The 22,956-nt window shown below is 34.9% G+C and overlaps 1 protein-coding gene and 1 pseudogene across 6 annotated transcripts in view; one reads left to right on the forward strand and one right to left on the reverse strand.

The window, feature by feature from the left end:
* ATRX (ATRX chromatin remodeler) overlaps nucleotides 1-22,956 on the forward strand; it is a 308,545-nt gene that overhangs the window by 217,474 nt on the left and 68,115 nt on the right. For all 6 annotated transcript variants that reach the window (XM_057719184.1, XM_057719187.1, XM_057719185.1 and 3 more), the window contains 2 exons: nucleotides 14,918-15,071; nucleotides 17,819-17,925. In XM_057719184.1, coding sequence (XP_057575167.1) covers nucleotides 14,918-15,071; nucleotides 17,819-17,925 — 261 coding nt within the window. The remainder of the gene's footprint in view (nucleotides 1-14,917; nucleotides 15,072-17,818; nucleotides 17,926-22,956) is intronic.
* LOC130842191 (60S ribosomal protein L10-like) lies at nucleotides 1,478-5,288 on the reverse strand (annotated as a pseudogene).

Consider the following 22,956-nt stretch of genomic DNA (forward strand, 5'->3'; position numbering starts at 1 on the left):
TGTTGTTTTCAGGCCTGCTAACACAACATCCATTCTGTAGCCCATGGATCAAGGAGTCATTTCGATTCTCAAGTCTTATTATTTAAGAAGTATATTTTGTAAGGCGATAGACGCTGTAGACAGTGATTCCGCTGATGCATCTGGGCAGAGTCAATTGAAAAACCTCTTGGAGAGGATTCATTGCTCTAGGTACCATTAAAAACATTTGCGATTTATGGGAAGAGGTCAGAATATCAACATTAACAGTAGTTGGAAACAGTTGATTCCAACCCTCATAGATGATTTTGAGAGGTTCAAGACTTCAGTGGAGGGTCACTGCTGATGTGGTGGAAATTGCAAGAAAACTAGAATTAGAAGTGGAGCCTGAAGATGTGACTGAATTGCTGCAAACTCATGATAAAACTTTAACGGGTGGAGTTGCTTCTCATGGATGAGCAAAGAGAGTGGTTTCTTGAGATGGAATTGGCTCCTGGTGAAGATGGTGGAAGTGACAACAGGGATTTAGAACATTTCGTAAACCTAGTTTATGACTCCATGGCAGGGTTTGAGAGGATTGACTCCAATTTTGAAAGAAGTTCTACTGTGGGCAAAATTCTGTCACATAGCATTGCATGCTACAGAGAGATCATTCATGTGAGGAAGAGCCATTATCAATGTAGCAAACTTCATTGTTGTCTTGTTTTAAGAAATTGCCACAATCACCTAAATTATTAGCAACCACCACCATAATTAGTAACCATCGGCATGGAGGCAAGACTCTCCACCAGCAAAAGATTATGACTCACTTCAGTGAGATGAAGGTTAGCATTTTTTACCAATAAGTATTTTTTAATTAAGGTATGTGCATTGTTTTTTTTAAGACACAATGCTATTGCACACTTAATAGAATACAGTATAGTACAAACATAACTTTTATATGTACCAGGAATCCAAACATTTGTGACTCGCTCTATTGTGATATTTGCTTTATTGTGATATTTGCCTTATTGTGATGGTCTGGAACCAAACCTGCAACATCTCTGAGGAATGCCTGTATTTTCAGAGTAAGCTTTATCAGTGAGCATTTATATTTAAAAACAAACATAGAGTGGACTCAGAAAGATGGCAGCATAGGAAGACCCTGTGCTTACCTCCTCCCTTGAGCACACTGATCTACACCTACATACAGCGCATTTACTCTTGAAGAAGACCTGAGGGCTGAATAAACTGGTGCTGCCAGTGGAAGAACCACATAGAAACTGGTAAGAAAGTCAGAGACACGGTATCCATGGGAACCCCTCCCCTTTCACAGTGATCTACAGTAGGGAGATAGATTGCTGAGGGATCCAAATGCAGACACACTCACCATGGGACATGGTGAAAAAACTTTAAAGGCACCTAGAGTATATGTAAAGGAAATCTGTTTACTAACCGTAGAGTTTCTGCCAAAGTGACAGGGAACTGCTGGAGCCCTCTCCTGGGTAGGAGGCACTGGTGATCACCATTGTTTGGAGTTCCCCCTGGGCTCCTCCTGGACCATACCTGCTCCAGCTCCAGCCACCCCATCAAGGCAGCCTACAGCCCAGCACTCTTCAGGGACTGCCCCTGGACCAGGTCGTCTCCAGCTTGCATCTATCCTGTTAACGCAGCCTTGGGCACAGTATTTCCCAGGGGGCTGCCCCTGGATTGGACCCCCTCCTGGCTCTGCAGTCCCATCAGGGCAGCCTTGGGCATAGTGGTGCCCAGTGATTAACCTCAGGTGGTGCCCACTGCAGCCCCAGCTGGCCTGCCAAAGCATCTAGGCACAAGTAGTCTACACAGGGAACACTGCCACACAAGGCAGAATCAAAATAATGAGATTGAGGAATATGGTCCAGACGAAATAACAAAATAAAACCCCAGGAAAAAAATAAACCCTAATGAAACAGAGATAAGTAGTAGTTTACCTGGTAAAAGTTCAAAGAAACAATCATAAGGGTGCTCACCAAACTCAAGATACGATTGGAGGAACTCAGCGAGAACTTTAATAGACAGAAAATTTAAGAAAGAATCAATCAGAACTCAATACAGTAACTGAAATAAAAAATACACTAGAGGGAATTAGAAGCAAGTGAGGTGATACAGAGGGGATAAGCAATCTGGTAGATAAAATAGTAGAAATCACCCCATAAAAATAGCAAAGAAGGAAAAATTTTTAAAAATGAGAGTTTAAGGGACCTCTGTGAAACATCAACCATACTAATGTTCACGTTATAGGGGTCCCAGAAGGAGAAGAGAGAAAGGGACAGAAAACGTATTTGAAGAAATAATGGTGGAAAACATCTGTACCTAGGGAAGGAAACAGACACCCAGGTACAGGAGGTATGGTGATCCCAAGCAAGATGAACCCAAAGAGACCCACACCAAGATACATCATAATTAAAATGGCAAGAATTAAAGATAAAAAGAATTTTAGAGACAGCAAGAGAAAAACAGCTGATCATATACAAGTGAAAACACATAAGCCTATCAGTTGACTTTAAAGCAGAAACTTGCAGGCCAGAAGGGAGTGCCCTGATATAAAGTGCTGAAAGGATAAAAACTTAACAATCAAGAACACTCTATCTGGCAAGGTTATCATTCAGACTTGAAGGGGAGATAAGGAGTTTTTCAGACAAGCAAAAACTAAAGGTGTTCATCACCAATGAACCAGCCTTACAAGAAATATTAAAGGGTTATCTTTAAGGGGAAAAGAAAAGGTCACAACTAGAAATAAGAAAATACATGTTCCTTGTAAGTTCATTTGAACTGTAAGTTCACTTTGAAGAAATTCTCAGGGAACACGTGTCATCCACCAAGAGAAAAATGGCAAATGAACAGCCAAGGGACATTGTCTGTTTAACTGTCTCACTGAATAGGACTAAAAGGAAAAGAGGTATTATGCTTACAGAACATAATGTGACTTTTGTAAGAATAAAGAAGAAATGTAGAGAGATAAGTGAGATTTTTAAGTGTCCCAATTTCCAAATGTTTACTAGCTGGAGTAAAACATATATCATTTAAGTGCATAAATTAAATAATGATAATAAAAATAATAAACTATAATAAAGCTGGAAAGTAGAAAGTAATGGTGGAAATGGCAAATCTAACAGAAAAAGGAAAGAATTCTCTTTTCAGCACGTAATCTTAGTGTATCTTTCAAATTTTGAGCTATATAAATACCCATCAAAAGAAAAAATAGAAATAAATGAATGAACAAATCATAAACAACTAATTAAATAAAGAAATAAAATTTCTGATTTGCCCTGTAAGGCAGTGTATGAGAAACATTCCTAGACAGTCAAATAGATCTTAGGATTTCCTAATACCAAGTATCTCAACACTTATCACATGTTACTAGCAGTCTTTACACAACTATCAAGTTGTGGTTCACAGGACTAATGAAGTCTCCCTATTATTGTAAATTGAAATGTGTTACTGACGTAATGCACAGTCAAAAGCAATATGGTATTGCTACAAGGATACCTGCATATTCACTTATTTTGATTACCTATATTTATATTCAGATATTTTATTTTGCTGTATGATGAAAATACTAGAATTCATTAAAATGTAGTCTTTGTTCAATTGCTCATGAAAAAAAAGAAAATATATGAAAGGAAAAAAAATCACTGTTGAAAGAGAACATATAGTAAAGAAATTGGATCAGTCATTTTAAAAAGCTAGTATGAAGGTTAAAAAACAAAAGTAGTAAAAAATATCATCTATAACTGAAGTAAGTAGTTAAGGGGTATACAAAAATATAAAGAAAAAATATATCAACCAAAAAATGTGATAGGTGAGTGAAAAATGGAGTGCTATTTTTGATTGATTGACAGACAAGAAAGAAGGATTTATTGGTGGAATGGGCAAGGAGTGGACAACACCAAGGCTCTTGTGAGTGCAGGGCCTGCCGTTTGTCCAAGGGGCCATGATTAAGGATGTATTTGACCCCACAGCCAACTGGGATGAGTCGCTTTTCTGTGCATTCAAATTTCTCAACTTTAAACTTAGTAAATCCCTACTTCTTAGACATGTGAATCTTCTGGTCGCCAGGGAACTTGAACTTGGCCCTGTGTAGGGCCTCAATCATATGCTCCTTATTCTTCAGCTTGGTGGGGATGGACATGATGATTTGACTGGTGTGAACTGAGGCCACTGTGCCCTGGGGTTTTCCAAAGGCACTCGACATACCTACCTGGAGCCTGTCAGCCTCAGCACAGGAGTCTTGTTGATGCAGATGATGTGGAAGGCATGGAAATGCATTTGGATGTGAAAACCATTTTTGCCACAGCTTTTCACTGTGTACTTATTGGCACAAATATGGGCAGCCTCCAGTGAACTGCTCGTACTCATTTGACACCATGTAGCCATAGAGTGGGAACTTTTGCCTTCTTCTCTCCCAGGTCAAAGATGTGGATATTGGCATCAGGGTCACCTTGGCAGAAGCAAGATTCTGTATACAGATTGTTCTTAAAATACTAATATTACCAGGTGGGGCAGCAGCCCATGGCAACAACAGTATTTTCAGAGGCATGCTGAAGGGAAAGAGCAAAACATAGTGCTTTTAGAATGCCTTCAAACTTAACGTTAAAATAATTGGATATATATACAGGTTGATGTATATAGACATACATAAATGTACATACATACATACACCTCATGATAACCACAAATCAAAAACACCTACAGTGGATACATAAAAAAATAAAGAGAAAGGGATGCAAATGTAAAAGTAAAGGAATCCATCAAACAACAAGGGAAGAAATGAAGACAGTAAGGCTGGAACAGAGTAGAACTAAAAACACAATCAGAAAACAGGTAACAAAATGGCAGTAATTACATACCTGCCAATAATTACCTTAAACGTAAATGGACTAAATGCTCCAATCAAAAGACATTGGGTAGCTGAATGGATAAAATAGCATGACCCATTTTATGCTGCCTGTAGGAGACTCATCTCAGATCTAAAGGCACACATAGATTGAAAGTGAGGGGATAGAAAAAGATATTCCATGCAAATTGAAAAGTAGAGAATGCTGGGGTAGTGATACTCATGTCAGACAAGATAGACTTTAAAACAAAAACTGTAATGAAAGATAAGGAAGGGCATGCCATGGTGATAATGGAATCAGTCCAACAAAAGGATATAACCTTTGTAAATGTTCATGCACCCAACAGAGGAGCACCTAAATGTATTAAGAAAATATTAACAGAAATAGAGAAATTGACAGCAGTACAGTAACAGTAGGGGACTTTAATACCCCACTTAACATCAGTGGATAGATCATCTAGCCTGTAAATCAGTAAGGAAACACTGGCCTTAAATCTGGTATTTGACGAGATATATTTAATAGATAAATACACAGAACATTTCATCCAAAAGCAGCAGAATACACATTCTTTTAAAGTGCACATGGAACATTCTCCAGGATAGATCACATATTAGGTCACAAAAAAAATCTTAATAAATTTAAGAAGATTGGAGTCATATTAAGCGTCTTTTAGGATCACAATGGTATGAAACTAGAAATCAAGTACAAGAAAAAAAACTGGAAAAAATACTAACATGGGGAAGCTAAAGATCATGCTACTAAACAAGCAATGGGTCAATGAATAAGTGAAAGAGGAGATAAAAAAATACTTTGAGACAAATCAAAATGGAAACACACCATTACAAAATTTATGGGATGCAGCAAAAGCATTTCTAAGAGGAAAGTTCATAGTGGTACAGGCTTACTAGAAGAAATAAGAAAAATGTCAAATAAATCATGTAAATGTTCATTTAAAGTAACAAGAAAAAGAAGGACAGGCAAAGCCTGAAGTTTGTGAAAGGAAAGAAATAATGAAGATCAGAGTGGAAATAACTGAAATTGTGGCTTTAGAAAACGTGAAATTTAATGAAACTAACAAGTGTTGTTTCTTTGAAAACATAAACAAAATCAAATATTTAGCCAGACTCATCAAGAAAAAGAGAGAGCCCAGATAAATAAAATCAGAAATGAAAGGGAGGTTACAACCTACATCACCAAAATACAAAGGATTGTAAGAAACTACTAGAAACAATTGTGTGGCAACAAATCAGACTACCTAGGAGAAATGGATAAATTCCTAGGAACACAATTTTCCAAGACTGAATCATGAAGAAATAGAAAGTCTGAATAGACCTATTACTAGGAACGATATTGAATCTGTACTTTAAAAACAAAAGCCCAGGTCCAGATGACTTCACAGGTGAATTCTCTCAAACATTTAAAGAAGGCTAAGTACCTATCCTTCTCACAATATTCCCAAAAAGTGAAAAGGAAGGAACACTTCCAAACTCATTTTATGAGGCCAGTGTTACCCTGATACAAAACGAGACAAGCGCACCACACACAAAAAAGTTATAGGCTAATATCCCTGATGAACACAGATGCCAGCATCCTTAGCATAATATTAACAAACTGAATTTTAAAGTGCATTAAAAGGACAATACACCATAATCAATGAAATTTATCCCAGAGGTACAAGGATGGTCTAACATTTGTGAATCAATCAATGTGATATACCACATTAATAAAACAAAGGATGAAAATCAAATGATCGTCTTAGTAGATGCAGGAAAAGCGTTTGACAAAATTCAACATCCATTTATGAAGAAAACTCTGAACAAAATGGGTACAGACAGAACATATTTCATTATAGTAAAAGCCATTCATGAAAAACCCAAAGGTAATACCATAGTCAGTGGTGAAAAGCTGAAAGCTTTTCCTCTAAGATCACGAACAAGACAAGGATATACACTCTAGGCTACTTTTATTCAACATAGTATTGGACGTCCTGGCCCCAGCCATTAGGCAAGAAAAAGGAATACAAAGCATCTAGATTAGAAAGGAAGAAGTAAAACTGTCACTATTTGCAGATGACATGATACTATATGTAGAAAACCCCAAAGACTACCAAAAATCTATTAGAACCAATAAACAAAGTCAGTAAAGTTTCAGCATACAAAAATATACAGAAATCTGTTGCATTTCTGTACACTAATAATGAAGTAGCAGAAAGAGAAATTAAGAAAACTTTCCCATTTACAATTGCATCAAAAAATAAAATATCTAGGTTTAAATTTAACCAAGGCACAAGACCTGTACCCTGAAAACTATAAGATATTGAAAGAAATGGAAGATGACACAAAAATAATGGGAAGATTCTTTGTGCTCATGTATTGGAGAATCAATATCATTAAAATGTTCATACTACCGAAAGCCATGTATAGATTCTATGCAGTCCCTATCAAAATACCAGTGGCAGTTTTGACTGAATGAGAACAATCCTAAAATTTGTATGGAACCAGAAAAGATCCCGAATAGCCAAAGCAATCTTGAGAAAGAAGAACAAAGCTGTAGATAGCATGCTTCCAGACTTGAAATTATACTACAAAGCTTTAGTAGTCAAAACAGTATAGTGCTAGCACAAAACCCGACACATAGGTCGATGGAACACAATAGGGAATTCAGAAGTAAGCCCAAGCTCATATGTTCAATTAATCTGCAACTAAGAGGGCAGGAACATAGAGTGGGGAAAAGACAGTCTCTTGAGTAAATGGTGTTGGAAAAACTGGACAGCTATATGCAAAAGCATGAAATGATCACTTTCTTACACTATATACAAAAAATAAACTCAAAATGGATTAAAGACTTAGATGTAAGACCTTAAACTTTAAAATTCCTAGAAGAAAACATAGGCAGTATGCTCTTTGACATGGGTCTTAGAAATATATTTTTTTTGGATCTGTTTCCTTAGGCAAGGGCAACAAAAGTAAAATTAAATGGAACTACATCAAAGTAAAAAGATTTTGCACAGCAGAGGAAACCACCAACAAAATGGAAAGGCAACCTTCTGAATGGGAGAAGATATTTGCATATGATATATCTCATAAGAGGTTGTGCTATCCAAAATATATAAATAACTCATACAGCTCAATATCAAAACAACCTGATTAAAAACTTGGCAGAGGATCTGAATAGACTTTTTTTCCAAAGAAGACATACAGATGGTCAACAGGCACATGGAAAGGCTCTCAACATCACTAATCTTCAGCAGAATGCAAATCAAAAGCACAATGAGATACCACCTCACACCTGTCAGAATGGCTATTATCAAAAAGCAAGAAACAACAAGTGTTGGTGAAGATGTAGAGGATAGGGAACTGTTGTGCACTGTTGGTGGGAATGTAAATTGATGCACCTATTATGAAAAACATTGAGGTTTCTCAAAGATTAAAAGTAGAACTACTATATACCATATGATCCAGCATTTCCACTTATGGGTATTTATCTGAACAATACAAAGACACTAATTTGATATATGTGTACCCCCATGTTCATTGCAGCACTGTTTACAATAGCCAAGATATGGGAGCAATGTAAGTGTCCATCAGTAGATGAATATATAAAAGAAGATGGTGTGTGTGGTGTGTGTGTGTGTGTGTGTGTGTGTGTGTGTGTCAAATAGAATACTACTCAGCCATAAAGAATGAAATCTTGTCTTTTTGGCAACATGGATTGACCTGCAGGGTATTATGGTAAGTGAAATAAGTCAGACCAAGAAAAACAGACTGTATGATTTAACTTATGTGTGGAATGTAAAAAATATAACTGATGAGCAAACAAAACTAAATAGGAACAAACTCATAGATATCTAGAGCAAACTGGTGATTGGCAGAGGGGCTTTTGTCTTGGGGGGTTGAATGAAATGGGTAAAGGGGGTTAAGAGGTACAAACTTCCAGCTATAAAATTAATAGGTCACAGGGATTTAATGTACACATAGGGAATATAGTCAGTAATATTGTAAAAACTTTGTATGGTGATGGATGGTAACTGGTCTTATTGTGGTTATCATTTCATAATGTATAAAAACATTAATCAGTATGTTGTGCACCTGAAGTAATATGATATTGTATGTTAATTGTAACTCATTTAAAAAACAAAATGTATATAATTTATTGTATGGATATAATCTTTTGTGATAGAATCCTTTTATATGATGTAGGACCATAATACTAGCATTAACATGCCATATTCATTTGTTCATCAAATGTTTATTATGTTCTTACTATGTGCCTGGCACTGCTCAAGAAGCTTGGGTTATACCAATGTACAAAATACACTTATGGAGTTTACCATTCTACTAGTAATATTTTAATGATATTCTACCTTTATTTCTAAAACTACAGTATAGTTTTTAAAGGAATCTCCATACTATTTTCCATAGTGGCTGTACGAATTTACATTCCTACCAACAATGTAGGAGAGTTCCTTTTTCTCTACACCCTCTCCAGCATTTATTATTTGTAGACTTTTTGATGATGGCAATTCTGACTGGTGTGAGGTGTTGGAGGTTCCTTACAAAACTAAAAATAGAGATACCATATGATCCTGAAATCCCAGTCCTGGGCATATAACTGGAGAAAAACAATTCGCAAAGGTACATGCACCCCAATGTTCATTGCAGCACTATTTACAATAGCCAAGACATGAAAGCAACCTAAATGTCCATCAACAGATGAATGGATAAAGAAGATGTGGGGTGTATGTTTGTGTGTGTGTGTGTGTGTGTGTGTGTGTGTGTGTGTGTATTTATAGTGGAATATTACTCAGCCATAAAAAAGAATGAAATAACGCCATTTGCAGCAACGTGGATGGACCTAGAGGTTATCATAGTAAGTGAAGTAAGTCAAAAAGAGAAAGACAAATACCATATGATATCATTTATATGTGGATTATAAAAAAGAAAAATGATACAAATGAACTTCTATACAAAACAGAAATAGACCCACAGGCAGAAAACAAAGTTACAGTTACCAAAGGGGAAAGGGGAGGAGGGTTAAATTAGGAGTTTGGGATTAACATATACATACTACTATATATAAAATAGGTAATCAGCAAGGACCTACTGTATGGCACAGGGAACTGTACTCAATATTTTGTAATAACCTATAAGGGAAAAGAATCAGAAATATATATATTTTTATATATATATAAAACTGCATCATTTTGCTCTACACCTGAGACTAACACAACATTGTAAATCAACTATACTTCAATTTTAAAAAAGCTAAGAAGAGATAAGGGGTGAGGTGGTAGCCTGAAAAGGGGGTGGAGTCAGGAAAGAGAGTCAGTTTTAGGAGGTGGTAAGAGGTATCTCTGATTCTTTAGTTCTGCCAGTCTTTTACTTTGGGATACATTTTGAAGACAGAGATGATGATGATAGGTAGATAGATAGATAGACAGACAGACAGTTGAATTTATAGCCTAATTCCTTCAGTCATTCTATTGATTCAAAAATACCTGGTGCATTTTGGTGGGAATGTAAATTGATACAGCCACTATGGAAAACAGTTTGGAGGTTCCTTAAAAAACTAAAAATAGAACTACCATATGATCCAGTAATCCCACTCCTGGGCATACACCCAGAGAAAGCCATAATCCAAAAAGAAACATGTACCATAATGTTCATTGCAGCACTATTTACAATAGCCAGGACATGTAAGCAACCTAAATGCCCATCAACAGATGAATGGATAAAGAAAATGTGACATATATATACAGTGGAATATTACTCAACCATAAAAAGGAATGAAATGGAGCTATATGTAATGAGGTGGGTAGACCTAGAGTTTGTCATACAGAGTTAAGTAAGCCAGAAAGAGAAAAACAAATACTGTATGCTAACTCATATATACGGAATCTTAAAAATAAAAAAATGGTACTGATGAACCCAGCAACAGGGCAAGAATAAGGATGCAGAGAATGGACTGGAGGACACGGGGTTGGGGGGCCAGGGGGCGAAGGGGAAGCTGGGACCAAGTGAGAGACTAGCATAGACATATATACACTACCAACTGTAAAATAGTTAGCCAGTGGGAAGTTTTTGTATAACAAAGGGAGATCAATTCGATGATGGGAGATGCCTTAGAGGGCCAGGACAGGGAGAGCAGGAGGGAGTCGTGGGAGGGAGGGGATATGGGGATGTATGTATAAATACAGCTGATTCACTTTGGTGTACCTCAAAAGCTGGTACACAAGAGTGTAAAGCAATTATTTTCCAATAAAGAGCGTGGGGAAAAAAAAATAATACAGAGAAAGAAAAAAAAATAACCTGGTATATATCAATGTGCTGACACCAGAAATCAAAGGAAAAGGGGCCTGGCTTTCAGAGGTGGTTGGTCTGCTGGGAAATGTTCTTCACTAGACTGGCAAATATGTTGCATATCCAGAAGCACAGCTGAGTTTAGTAAGCATAGAAACACCATGCTACCAAAATGGGATCGGAAGAGTATTTTTTAAGTTGCATTTAGCAATAATCGGCTTTCCACTGACTCCTCCCAGTATTCCTGTGTAGTGGAATTCTGGTATAAAATAAAATTCGTTATTTATATAAGAAAAAAAACTACAGTGTATCTTGCTGCAAATATGGTGTTTAAATATATATTTAGATTGCTTCAAGAAATTAGAGGTAAAAGTGTTGCCTTCTATTTGTTTGTTTCCTTTGTGCCTTACCTTTTTTGATATCCAGAGTGGATATTTAGGAGTGGCTTTGATTTATTAAATCACTGTTACTTGTCATGCATGCATACACAATATACAGTTATAGCAGAAGAAATGATTAATCCATGTCGATGATGAAATAAGAATATTCAGCATGAAATATCTATTTATAGGTTTTAATTATTCAGGATATTTATTAACTGGAGTAGCCCATATTTTTCTGGGCCACTTTTTATTTTTTTAGAGATTACTCTATTGTGATTATATCCAATAGGATTACAGTTAGAGTGAGTCTGTTGTATTTGCATAGAAGTTGTCACTTGCTCTAAGCTTTGAGACTTCTTATTTAGCTTATTTGTACTTTCTGCCAGCTGTTTTTATAATTGCTGACACTTTCACTGTATATAAATTACCTTCATTAAATTGGGTAACCATTGCTGAAATTGTGTGCAGCCTGTGCAACTGCAAAATTCCTAAAGGCACTGATTATTTGCCAGTTGACTAATTGTAGAAAGGCATTTTAGTCAACATATGCTTGATAAGCTATGTGTCAGGATTCCTCAAAGCCACCCCCTGGTTTGGTGATTCATAGGACTCAACATATAGTCATATTCAGGACTATGGTTTATTACAGCAAAAGGGTACAAAGCAAAATTAGGAAAGGGGAAAGGCACATATCAGTCAAAGGAAACCAGATGTAACCTTCCAAGAGTCCTGTCCCAGAGGAGCCGCACAGGTTGTACTAATTTCTGCAGCAAGAAATTATGGCAATATACGTGAAGTGTTGTCTACCAGAGGAGCTCATTAGAGACTAAGTACCCAAGGTTTTTACTGGGGACTGGTGACGTAGGCACTGTCTGCCTGGCTCTTATCAAATTCCAGGCTCCCAGCACAAAAACATGTGTTTTCTTTCTAGGTGCCTAGACAGTCTAGGCACAGTGATCCTCTCTTCTCAGGGACAGTCTTAAATCAGTACAGGGAACTGTTTACCATTCAGGTTCTCAGACAACAGCCAAGGGTCACCCTCTTAAGAAAGCTATTCTAAGATGAATTTTTTGTTGACTCTTGAAGGATAGTACAATATGCATGGAAGTTTGTCAAGAAAAGAGGCGGAGAATGTAATATTAGGCATTCAAGTAAAGGCATGGAATCTTGCAAATATGTGACACATTTAGGCAATCATTTATTTTGGTTTAAATATAAATGCATAATGAGCTCTGTAAAAGTAATGGAAGTCACCAGGACCCAGCAAAAAGAAGGAACTGATAACCTCAACAGTAAGTTCAAGAAGGTATGCTATGGGAAGCTCTAGGGATAGGCTAGTCTTCAGAGTAGCAGCTTTGGTTTTCACCTAGTCAGGGATAAGATTCAAGGCCTTGAGCCCTCTATAAGGTGGAGAGTTCTTAGAAATCAGATTGAAGTTGAATCTGTTTAAAGGGTACATACTCCATAGAAGAATAGCATAGAAAAAAAATTTCCCATCAATCCAGGGAGATGACAAGGAAGTTTATCTGTGTCACCCTGGGCTATGGGTTTCAAAAATAGTTTCCTTAGATTCGTAATCATGGGCTTTCCCTCACATAGTTTATGGTTTGAATTTACATTATCTACATAGTCTAAAAATCTCAAGCTGAAATACTAACCTCAAAGCTAATTCTGGGTTGGTGATCCCCTGGAGCACCTGACAGAAGCAGATGCAGAATCACTGTGGAGTTTATACCATGTCAACCCAGGCTACCAAGGACTCTCACATATTACAGCTATGTTGAAAGTGAAATGACAATAAAAAGTTATAGAGTACCAAAAGAAGCAATCAACATTAGGGAAAGTTAGCAACAGAATAAGTTATCCATCAACCTGACAAAGTTAACACAAAAAACAAGCAGCATAATCAGGTTGTCAAGAACCACAGATATTAGTACTATTTGATAAGAATATGAAGTAGATATGTTTAATATATTTTATGAATCATAAGCATAACTTCATAACAAAATTTTAAACTTAGTAGATGAAGTAGACAACATGCTAGAGAAATACAGCAACACTAAGTGTTCATTGCAGTTATTTCACAGTATCCAAAAATGAGAAATAATCTAAATGTCTATGACCAAGAGAACTAAATTATGGTATATTCATGCAGTGGAATACTATATGGCAGTTAGAATTATTGGATAAGTCTCACTTTGAGTGGAAAGTGAAAAAAAACTACATTCAGTGAAAAAGTATATTGTAAAATTATACAATCATGGTACCATTTACATATAGTTTAAAAACATGACACATAATGTACAGTTTAGCGATACACATGTAGTGAAAATATGAGAACATACACATAAGTAGTAAATATAAAATTTTATTTACCTTTCAGAAAGAAGGGTGGGAAAGAAGAGACTAATATTGAGTAGGGTCACATACTAGGCTTCAACTGCATTAGAAGCAGATTTAACATGTTTTAAAATTTGATGAAGATGGGATATGGGAACACTGCTGTTTATATTCTATATGCTTTTCTGAATATGTAAAATATTTTATAACAAAAATATATAAAAACTTAAAGTACTTTGAATTAAAAAGCAATTGAAAGAAGGTCCAGAAACAGGTTAAACCTGTACATTCCTTATTTTAAACTAAACTATATCTTTCATAGGTTATTTTGTGTTACTTCTTACACCTTTTATAGTCAAAGTTTATGGGGAAAGAGCAAAATGATTTTTTTTTAAAGAGCAAAATGATTTAACATGATATGGTGATGCTGGGATCAATCCTTGTTTGAGTTTTCCAGAATTCTAGTAGCACAGTGAAATGTTTCCTGCCCCTAAGATCTTTTCTCTTGATCTCTATGTGTCAGTCTCCCTTTTCTTCTTCTCTCCCTCTCTCTCTCTCTCTTTGCGTCTCTAGGTCTTTCTTTCCTGGTTCCTATCTCTTGGGGTGTGTTTTGGGGGTTATACCATCTCAGAACCTGGAGGGCTTCATCTCTTTGGGTCTCTTTCTGAGTCTCCCTGCACTTTCTTAGGGTCTGTCTCTTGCTTACTCTCTCACTTGGTGCCCCTTCCCCATGTCTTTCTTCCTCTGTGTGCATATGTATGTGTTTGTGCCTTTGCCTGATTCTCTGTCTCTTTATCTCCCTCTCCCAGGGTCCCCTCTACCTTACCCCCCCCACCTTGTGTCTTTCTCTCAGACTGTAGAGCTCTTTTTCTCTCTGTGTGTGTGTGCATGTGTGTTTTGCACCCCTCTTCCAAATCCCTACAAACCTCTTTCTTTCTGACTCTCTCTCTAGGTTTGTTGGTCTATACCTGTTTCTCTTAATCTCTTTCTTAATCCTTCTCTGGAGTCTTTCAGCTTTTTCCCTTATTTGCCTACTTATTTATGTTTCATTTATTTTGTTTAGGTAAAGCTACTTCCTCTTCTAATCCAAGCAGCCCAGCTCCAGACTGGTACAAAGATTTTGTTACAGATGCTGATGCTGAAGTTTTAGAGCATTCTGGAAAAATGGTACTTCTCTTTGAAATTCTTCGAATGGCAGAGGAAATTGGGGATAAAGTGTAAGTTCTTTTCTATTTACTATTTTTATTATATAAATGAACCTTTTGATAACCTTTTTATTGTTTAAACAATTTAAAGCTGTTTCATTTTCTTCCTTTGTAAAGATGTAATTTCTTGTTAGTGTAGTGACAATTATCTTCCTTCTAAAGCTCTGTTTCTGAGTGCATTTTCTGTTTATTTCTTCAGTGCTGTTTTCCCTTTCTGGCTATAGCATCTTGAACTTCTTTCCTTAAGCCAAGTCTCTAGTTGATATTTATATTTCATCATTTTCAGAATCATTTTTCAATCCATGCAATGTGGCTTTTACCCTGTTACTTTACTGAGATTTTCCCCCCTAAAGTCACATTATGACCTTTCAATTTCCAAATCTAGTGGACATCTCTCAGACTCTATTTCACCTCTTTGACTACTGTTATTCTTCCTTTGTTGTTTGTTCCTGTTTGTTTTACTTTTAGCATTTGTGCCCCCATTCCCTTCCCTGGATTCCAACCCCCAATCTTATCCTTCATTTTATTATTTAAAAAACATACTTTTAAAATTTTGAACCAGACATTGTTTAGGTTGTTATAAGATCCCAAGTTCTGGTCATAAAATATTTTAAAAATATAATGCTTTTAATATAACAATTTTTTGTTAAAAACTTGAAGCACTTTAACATAAGGCTAAAATAAAACAATCTTCTATCTTAAAAAAAAATCTCAAATTTAGTTTCTTTAACTTTCCTGGAAAGAGGTAGATTCTCTATTATATTTTCATACCACCTTTTAATATACCTCTACTCTATTCTTAACACATTCTGATGTACTTGATGTGTCTTTTTGCTACATAGTGAGTTGTTTGAAGACACAGACTCTCTTATTCCTTTTTAATTAACCACTGTACCTGGCACCTAATTAAGTACTCACTGAAAGTGATTTTTGTTATATATTGCCGCTTTACTTATACAGAAACAAGTGGTTCAGATAAGGGATGATGTTGGCTTGGAACGGAGTGGTAGTAGTGGAGATGAAGGGTATGTTTTGGAGTAGAAACAACAGCACTTAGTAGATTAAATGTAGGGCAGTAAGAAGGAGAGAGTAGTCAAAGATGACCCTCTGGCTCTCCCCCAAGTGGCTGGTGGATTATGGTGTTATTTACTAAAATGGAGAAGATTAACGGAGAACTAAACTTATTAGATGTAGTAAAGAGTCCTGCTCTGGCTTTGTTAAGTTTCCAAGGCCTATTAGACGTCTGTGAGGGATGTCAAGTAGAAAGTGGATATTTGTGTTCAGAGGTCTAGAAAGGTCAGGAGAGATTAATGCTCCAGACATGCTCATGCTTTTTTTTCTGTTAACTTCTGTAGTTTAATTTTTATTGGGTACTATACAAAATTTTATGAATCCAGGGGAGATTTTAGTGGTCTTTTAATCTTCTAACCAGTACAAGAATCTCTTCTACCATGTTCATCATGGATGTTCTCCTAGCCTCTCCTTGGTACAGTATTTTCCATCTCAGAAGCTTCCCTATAGTTGAATACTTCAAAATGTTAGAAAACATATCCTTATCTTTAGTTTGTTCTCTATTCCTATAGCTATTCCCCGCCCCGCCCCCCTGGTCTAAAATAGAATATATCTACTGCTTTTTAAAAATACTGTTATAATGATCATTTTTAGTTATTAACCCAGCTGATAGATGTTATCAACATTAAGACTATAAAACTATACATTTCTGGAATTGTGATTATCACTATTCTTTATTTATCCAACATTTCAGTATGAAATTTTCAAACATAACAAAAAGCAGAAAAAATATTTAGTGTGAATACCTATATACCTGTCACCTAGAATCTGTGTGATATTCTATATTTTATCATACTTTATTACATATCTATCTATCCATCCATCCATCCATCTTATTTTCCTGACGCCTTTCAAAGTAAGTTGCAGACATCACTACTACTATTTCAGTTGTCTCTTCTTCAGATAATGGTGGGTTTATCTCTAGTCGCTTTTAGCTTTTTCTTCTCAGTTGAATGATCTATTCTTTGTATGGCATATTTTCATTCCTGACATGGTCTTGAATATACTTCAGTTTTTTAGCACTCATCTCAAAATATGGTCACAGTAAACAAAACACTTCAGCTGAGTTTTTATTAACACAGAATTATAGTGAGACAGGTTCTTGTTTATTCTAGACCCTATCATTCCATTCCTGCAATCTGATAGAGTGGTTTTCTAATATCTAAATAACACTATTGGTTCATATTGACTTGTGGTCAACTAAGACTTTTTTTTTTTTTTTTTAAAGAAGAACTGTTGTCAAATAAGATTCTTCTGTTCCCTATTTGTACAGCTGAGGCTTAGGTGGAAATTCATTTTTTAGCATGTGAATGTCCAATTTTACCAAGACCCTTGTTTAAAAGACTAATTTTTTTCCATTGAATTGCTTTTACCTCTTTGTCAAAAACCATTTAACTATAGCATGGCTTTATATCTGGACTATATTCTGTTCCACTGATTTCTGTTGGTCTCTTCATCAGTACTACACTATTTTGATTATACTAGCTTTATGTTGAAATCATGTAGTTAGGCCTCCAACTTTTTTCCTTTCAAAATTGTTTTGGTTACGCTATGTGCTTGGCATACCCATATAAACTTTAGAATCAATTTGTTAATTTCTACAAAAAAAAATCCCACTGAGGTTTTGATTAGAATCGTGTGAAGTTTGTGAATCTTCCAATCCGTGAATACTAATTTGTTTTTTTTAGTCTTGTTTTCAGCCAGTCTCTCATATCTCTGGACTTGATTGAAGATTTTCTTGAATTGGCTAGTAGGGAGAAAACGGAAGATAAAGATAAACCTCTTATTTATAAAGGTGAGTTACATTTATATATCATAATTTTAAAAACATGCATTTAAACATATTATATAAACATCTTAACAATAGAAGAAAAAGATATTACCCAGACCCGCAACCCTAACATATCTATTTTTTCTGCACTTTCTTTTTGTCCTTATCCATATAAATGTGGTCTTTGTGGCTGCAGTTGTAGCAGTTTTTTTAAAACAGCATTATTGAAATATAATTCACATATCATGCAATTTACCGATTTAAAGTGTACAATTCAGTGGGTTTTAGTACATTTTCAGAGTTGTGCAACTATCACCATAGTCATTTTCGAACATATTAATCAACACCAAAGAAACCTTGTACCCTTTAGCTATGTCTGCTAACCCCCTTTCTACCTCATCAACCCTAAGCAATCACTAATCTACTTTCTGTTTATACAGATTGACCTTTTCTGGACCTTTCATATAAATAGAGTCATGTTATATGTGGTCTTTGGTGACTGGCTTCATTCGCATAGCATGTTTTTAAGGTTCATCCAAGTTGTAGCAAGTGTCAGTGCTTTATTCCTTTTTTTGGCCTAATAATATTCTATTTTGTGGATATTACCCACATTTTGATTATCCATTCATTAATTCATAGATATTTGGGTTTTTTTCTCCTTATGTCTAATGTGAGTAGTGCTGCTATGAACATTCGTATACAAGTTTTTATTTCTTTAAACATCTATTTTTAATTCTTATGGATATTTAGTTAGGAATGGAATTATTGGGTCATATGGCAGTTCTAAGTTTGATGTATTGAAGATCCACGAAACTGTTTTCTACACTGGCTGCACTTTTTTACGTTCTCAAGAAGCAGTGTACAAGGGTTCTGATTTCTCCACATCTTTACTAGCACTTGTTTTCTGTTGTTATTGTTGTTGAATTATAGCCATCCTGATGGGTGTGAAATGGTATCTCATTGTAATTTTGATTTGTATTTCTCTAGTGACTAATAATGTTCACCCTTTTTTCATGGCCATTTGTATATCTTTGGAAAAATGTTTATTGCCCATTTTTGAATTGGATTGTCTTCCTGTTATTGAGTTGAAAGACACTTAAAAAATTTTTTTAATTTAAAAGAATTTTCTGCATACCATACCCTTATCAGATAAATGCTTTGTAAATATTTTCTCTCATTCTTTGGGTTGTCTTTTCACTTTCTTGCTAGTATTCGTTGATGCACAAAAGGTTTTCATTTTGATGAAGTCCAATTTTATATTTTTTCTTTTGTTACTTATGCTTTTAGTGTCATATCTAAGAAACCATTGCCAAATCCAAGTCCATGAATATTTACCCCCTATGTTTCCTTCAAAGAATTATATACTTTTAGCTCTTACACTTAGGTCTTTGATGCATTTTGAATTAATTTTTATATATGGTATGAGGTAAAAGTCCAACTTCAGTCTTTTACTGCGGCTATACAGTTGTTCAAGCACTATTTCTTGAGAAGACTATTCTTTCCTTATTCATTGTTTGTGGTACCCTTGTTGAAAATTAGTTGATAAAAGAGATTTATTTCTTGACTCTGAGTTTTATTCCATTGATCTGTATGTCAGTCCTCATACCAGTAGCACACTGTCTTGTTACCTTTTTTTTGAAAGTAAGTTTTGAAAGTATGAGTCCTCCTACTTTGTTACTCTTCAGGATTTTTTTTGGCTGTTCTGGGTCCCTTTCAATTCCATATAAATTTTAGAATTAGCTTGTAGATTTTACAAAGAAGTGAGCTTGGAGTCTGATAGTAATTGTGTTGAATCTGTAGTTCATTTTAGGAAGTATTGCCTTCTTAACAATGTTAAGTCTTCTGATGTATGAACATGGGATGTTTTACCATTTATTTAGGTCTTTAATTTCTTTCACCAACATTTTATAGTTTTTATTTTTTATTTTTTTTTTATATAGTTTTTAGTTGTATGCATTTTACACTTCTTATGTTAAATTTATTTTATTCTTTTTGATAGTACTGTAAATGGAATTGTGCTCTTTCATTTTTTGATTCTTCATTGCAAATGTATAAATTAAGTTTTGCATACTAACTCATTTTTTAGTTCAAATAGTGTTTTGTGGATTTTTAAAGGATTTTCCTTATACAAGATCACGTCATCTGCAAATAGAGATAATTTGCCTCTTCCTTTCAAATATGGATTACTTTTATTTCTTTTTCTTGACCATTTCCCTCCTTAGGACCTCCAGTACAGTGTTGAATTAAAGTGACAAAACTAGACATCTTTTTCTTGTTTCTGATCTTAGAGGGAAAGCATCTAATCTTTCACCATTCTGCAGGGTGTTATTTGTATTTTTTTCATAGATACCATTTATCATGTTGAAGAAGTTCCTTGTATCAATATTTCCAGTTTTTTGAGTGTGTTTTTTTATCATGAATGTGTATTGAATATTATCAAATGATTTCTTTGTGTCTACTGAGATGATCATGTGGGGTTTTATTTTTATTAATTTGTTAATTTTAGATTTTTCTTCAGAAGTAATTTATTCTTATATACTTTAAGATATATCCTGAGACTTTTAAACTTCTAATATTATTTAAAAAAACAATTGAAACACATCCTATTTGTAGCAATATCATTAATAAAACTAGATCATTTATTCCAGAGATCCTTAATATTTGAATCTTATAGGATATTACAGTCCTTAGGATGTAAACAGATTTTACTTGATGAGTCATACTCACTTTTGCTGTTTTGTTTGTTTATTTTAGTCTGAGTTCTCAAAGGAATAGATTTTTTTTATTGAAGTAGAGTTGATTTATAACATTATATTAGTTGCAGGTATACAGGATAGTGATTCAGTATTTTTGCAGATTATACTCCATTAAAAGTTTTATAAAATAATGGCTGTAATTCCCTGTGCTATACAATATACCCTTGTTGTTATCCATTTTACACATAGTAGTTGGTGTCTTTTATTTCCTTACCCCTTTCTTACCCCTCCTCTCTTGCCTCTCCCCACTGGTAACCAGTGGTTTGTTTTCTGTATCTCTGAGTCTTTCTGTTTTGCCATATACCTTTGTATGTGTTATTTTTTATTCCACATATAAGTGATATTATGCAGTATCTGCTTTCTCCGTCTGAATTATTTCGCTAAGCATAATATTCCCTAGGTCCGTGTTGCTGAAAATGGCAGGTGATATCTCATTGTGGTTTTGATAAGCATTTCTCTAATAATTAGCAATGTTGAACATCTTTTCATGTCCCTGTCAGCCATCTGTATGTCTTCTTTGGAAATGTTTGTTCAGGTCTTCCACCCATTTTTGATACTGTTCTTTGTTGACATTTAGCTGTATGAACTGTTTGTATATTTTGTGTGTTAACTCCTTGTTGGTCATATTGTTTGCGAATATTTTCTCCCATTCTGTGGGGTCTTTGTTTTCCTTTTGTCACTGGTTTCCTTTGCTGTGCAAAAACTTTTAAGTTTAAAGTCCCATTTATTTATTTTTGCTTTTATTTATTTTGCCTAAATGAGAGCAATAGATCCAAGAAAATATTTTTATGCTTTATGTCAAAGAGTGTTCTGCCTATGTTCTCTTCTAGGAGTCTTATGTTTTCAGGTCTTTAATTTAGATCTTTAATCCATTTAAAGTTTATTTTTATTTTTATTTTTTTGGCTCTTTATTGGAATATAATTGCTTTACACTCTTGTACCAGTTTTTGAGGTACACCAAAGTCAGTCAACTGTATTTATACACATATCCCCATATTCCTTCCCTCCCGCGACTCCCCCACGCCCTCCCTGTTAAAGTTTATTTTTTAATATGGTGTGAGGAAATGTTCTGTCTGATTGTTGTACATGTAGCTGTCCAGTTTTCTCTCTTTGTCAAAGAGACTGTCTTTTCTCCATATGTATTCTTGCCTCCTTTGTTGTAGATTAATTTAGCATAGGTGTGTGGGTTTATTTCTGGGCTCTCTATTCTGTTCCATTGATCTATGTGTCTTTTTCTGCCAGTACACTGTTTTGATTACTGAAGCTTTGTAGTATAGTTTGAAGTCTGAGAGGGTGGGACCTCCAGGTTTGTTCTTCTTTTTCTCAGAATTGCTTTGGCAATTTGGGGTCTTGTGGTTCCATTTGAATTTTAGGGATTATCTATTCTAGCTCTGTGAAAAATGTCTTGAGTACTTTGATACAGATTACATTGTCTGTAGATTACTTTGGGTAGTATGGCCATTGGATTAGAAGAATTAACATTACTAAAATGACCAGACTACCAAAAAAGCATCTTTTAAACTAACACACTGAATTTAAGTAAAACGTTTGCTGAAAGACATAAATCTCAGTTTTGTCAACTTGTTTTATATTAAGACTTTAGGGTGTGATGATATAAATTTTGCTTTGAGTGGAAGTAGTAGTATTATGTTTGCAGTTAAAAAATTAGAATGGAAATTATGTACGATAAAATATTAAAATGTCATAAGTACTTTATCCATTGGTATTTTAGTATGAATGTCAGTCTTGGGTAAAATTTTACCTCACTGTGCACGTGTTGACATGTCTGATCAGTGTTTAACTTATAAAATCATAATTCTTTACTTGTACATACATGCTCACAAATATGTAATTGTCATGAAATAGGAACATATGCTGATATTTGTGGCTAGATCATAGAATATTTTATGGCACATAAATAGGCATTCAGTAAATATTTGTTCAGTGAATGAAAAAACGTATTCTGTGTCTCTAGTTTTTATCTGTTTAGTATCAACTTGTTAATAACAGTGGGGGAAACCTGGTCATTTATAAGTTTAATTAAAAAGAAGCTTCATGAGCATAATACAGCTTAATCATATTCTCTTGAAAGTTTTATAGGATTCTAATCAAGGAAATCTTTTAAGACATTTACCTGTAGATGAAATACTTTTGAAAAGTACCTTTGCTATTCAGTATCTGTTGGAAGGAAATTTGTGGTGAATGTATTTGTAATACAATGAATTAACCCTTCATTAAAAAATTTGTTTTGCTATGCAAATTGAATATATATGACCAGCTTTTAAATGGCAAGCAAGGA

Source organism: Hippopotamus amphibius, chromosome X (assembly GCF_030028045.1).
Source record: "Hippopotamus amphibius kiboko isolate mHipAmp2 chromosome X, mHipAmp2.hap2, whole genome shotgun sequence".
NCBI classification, from domain to species: Eukaryota; Metazoa; Chordata; class Mammalia; order Artiodactyla; family Hippopotamidae; genus Hippopotamus; species Hippopotamus amphibius.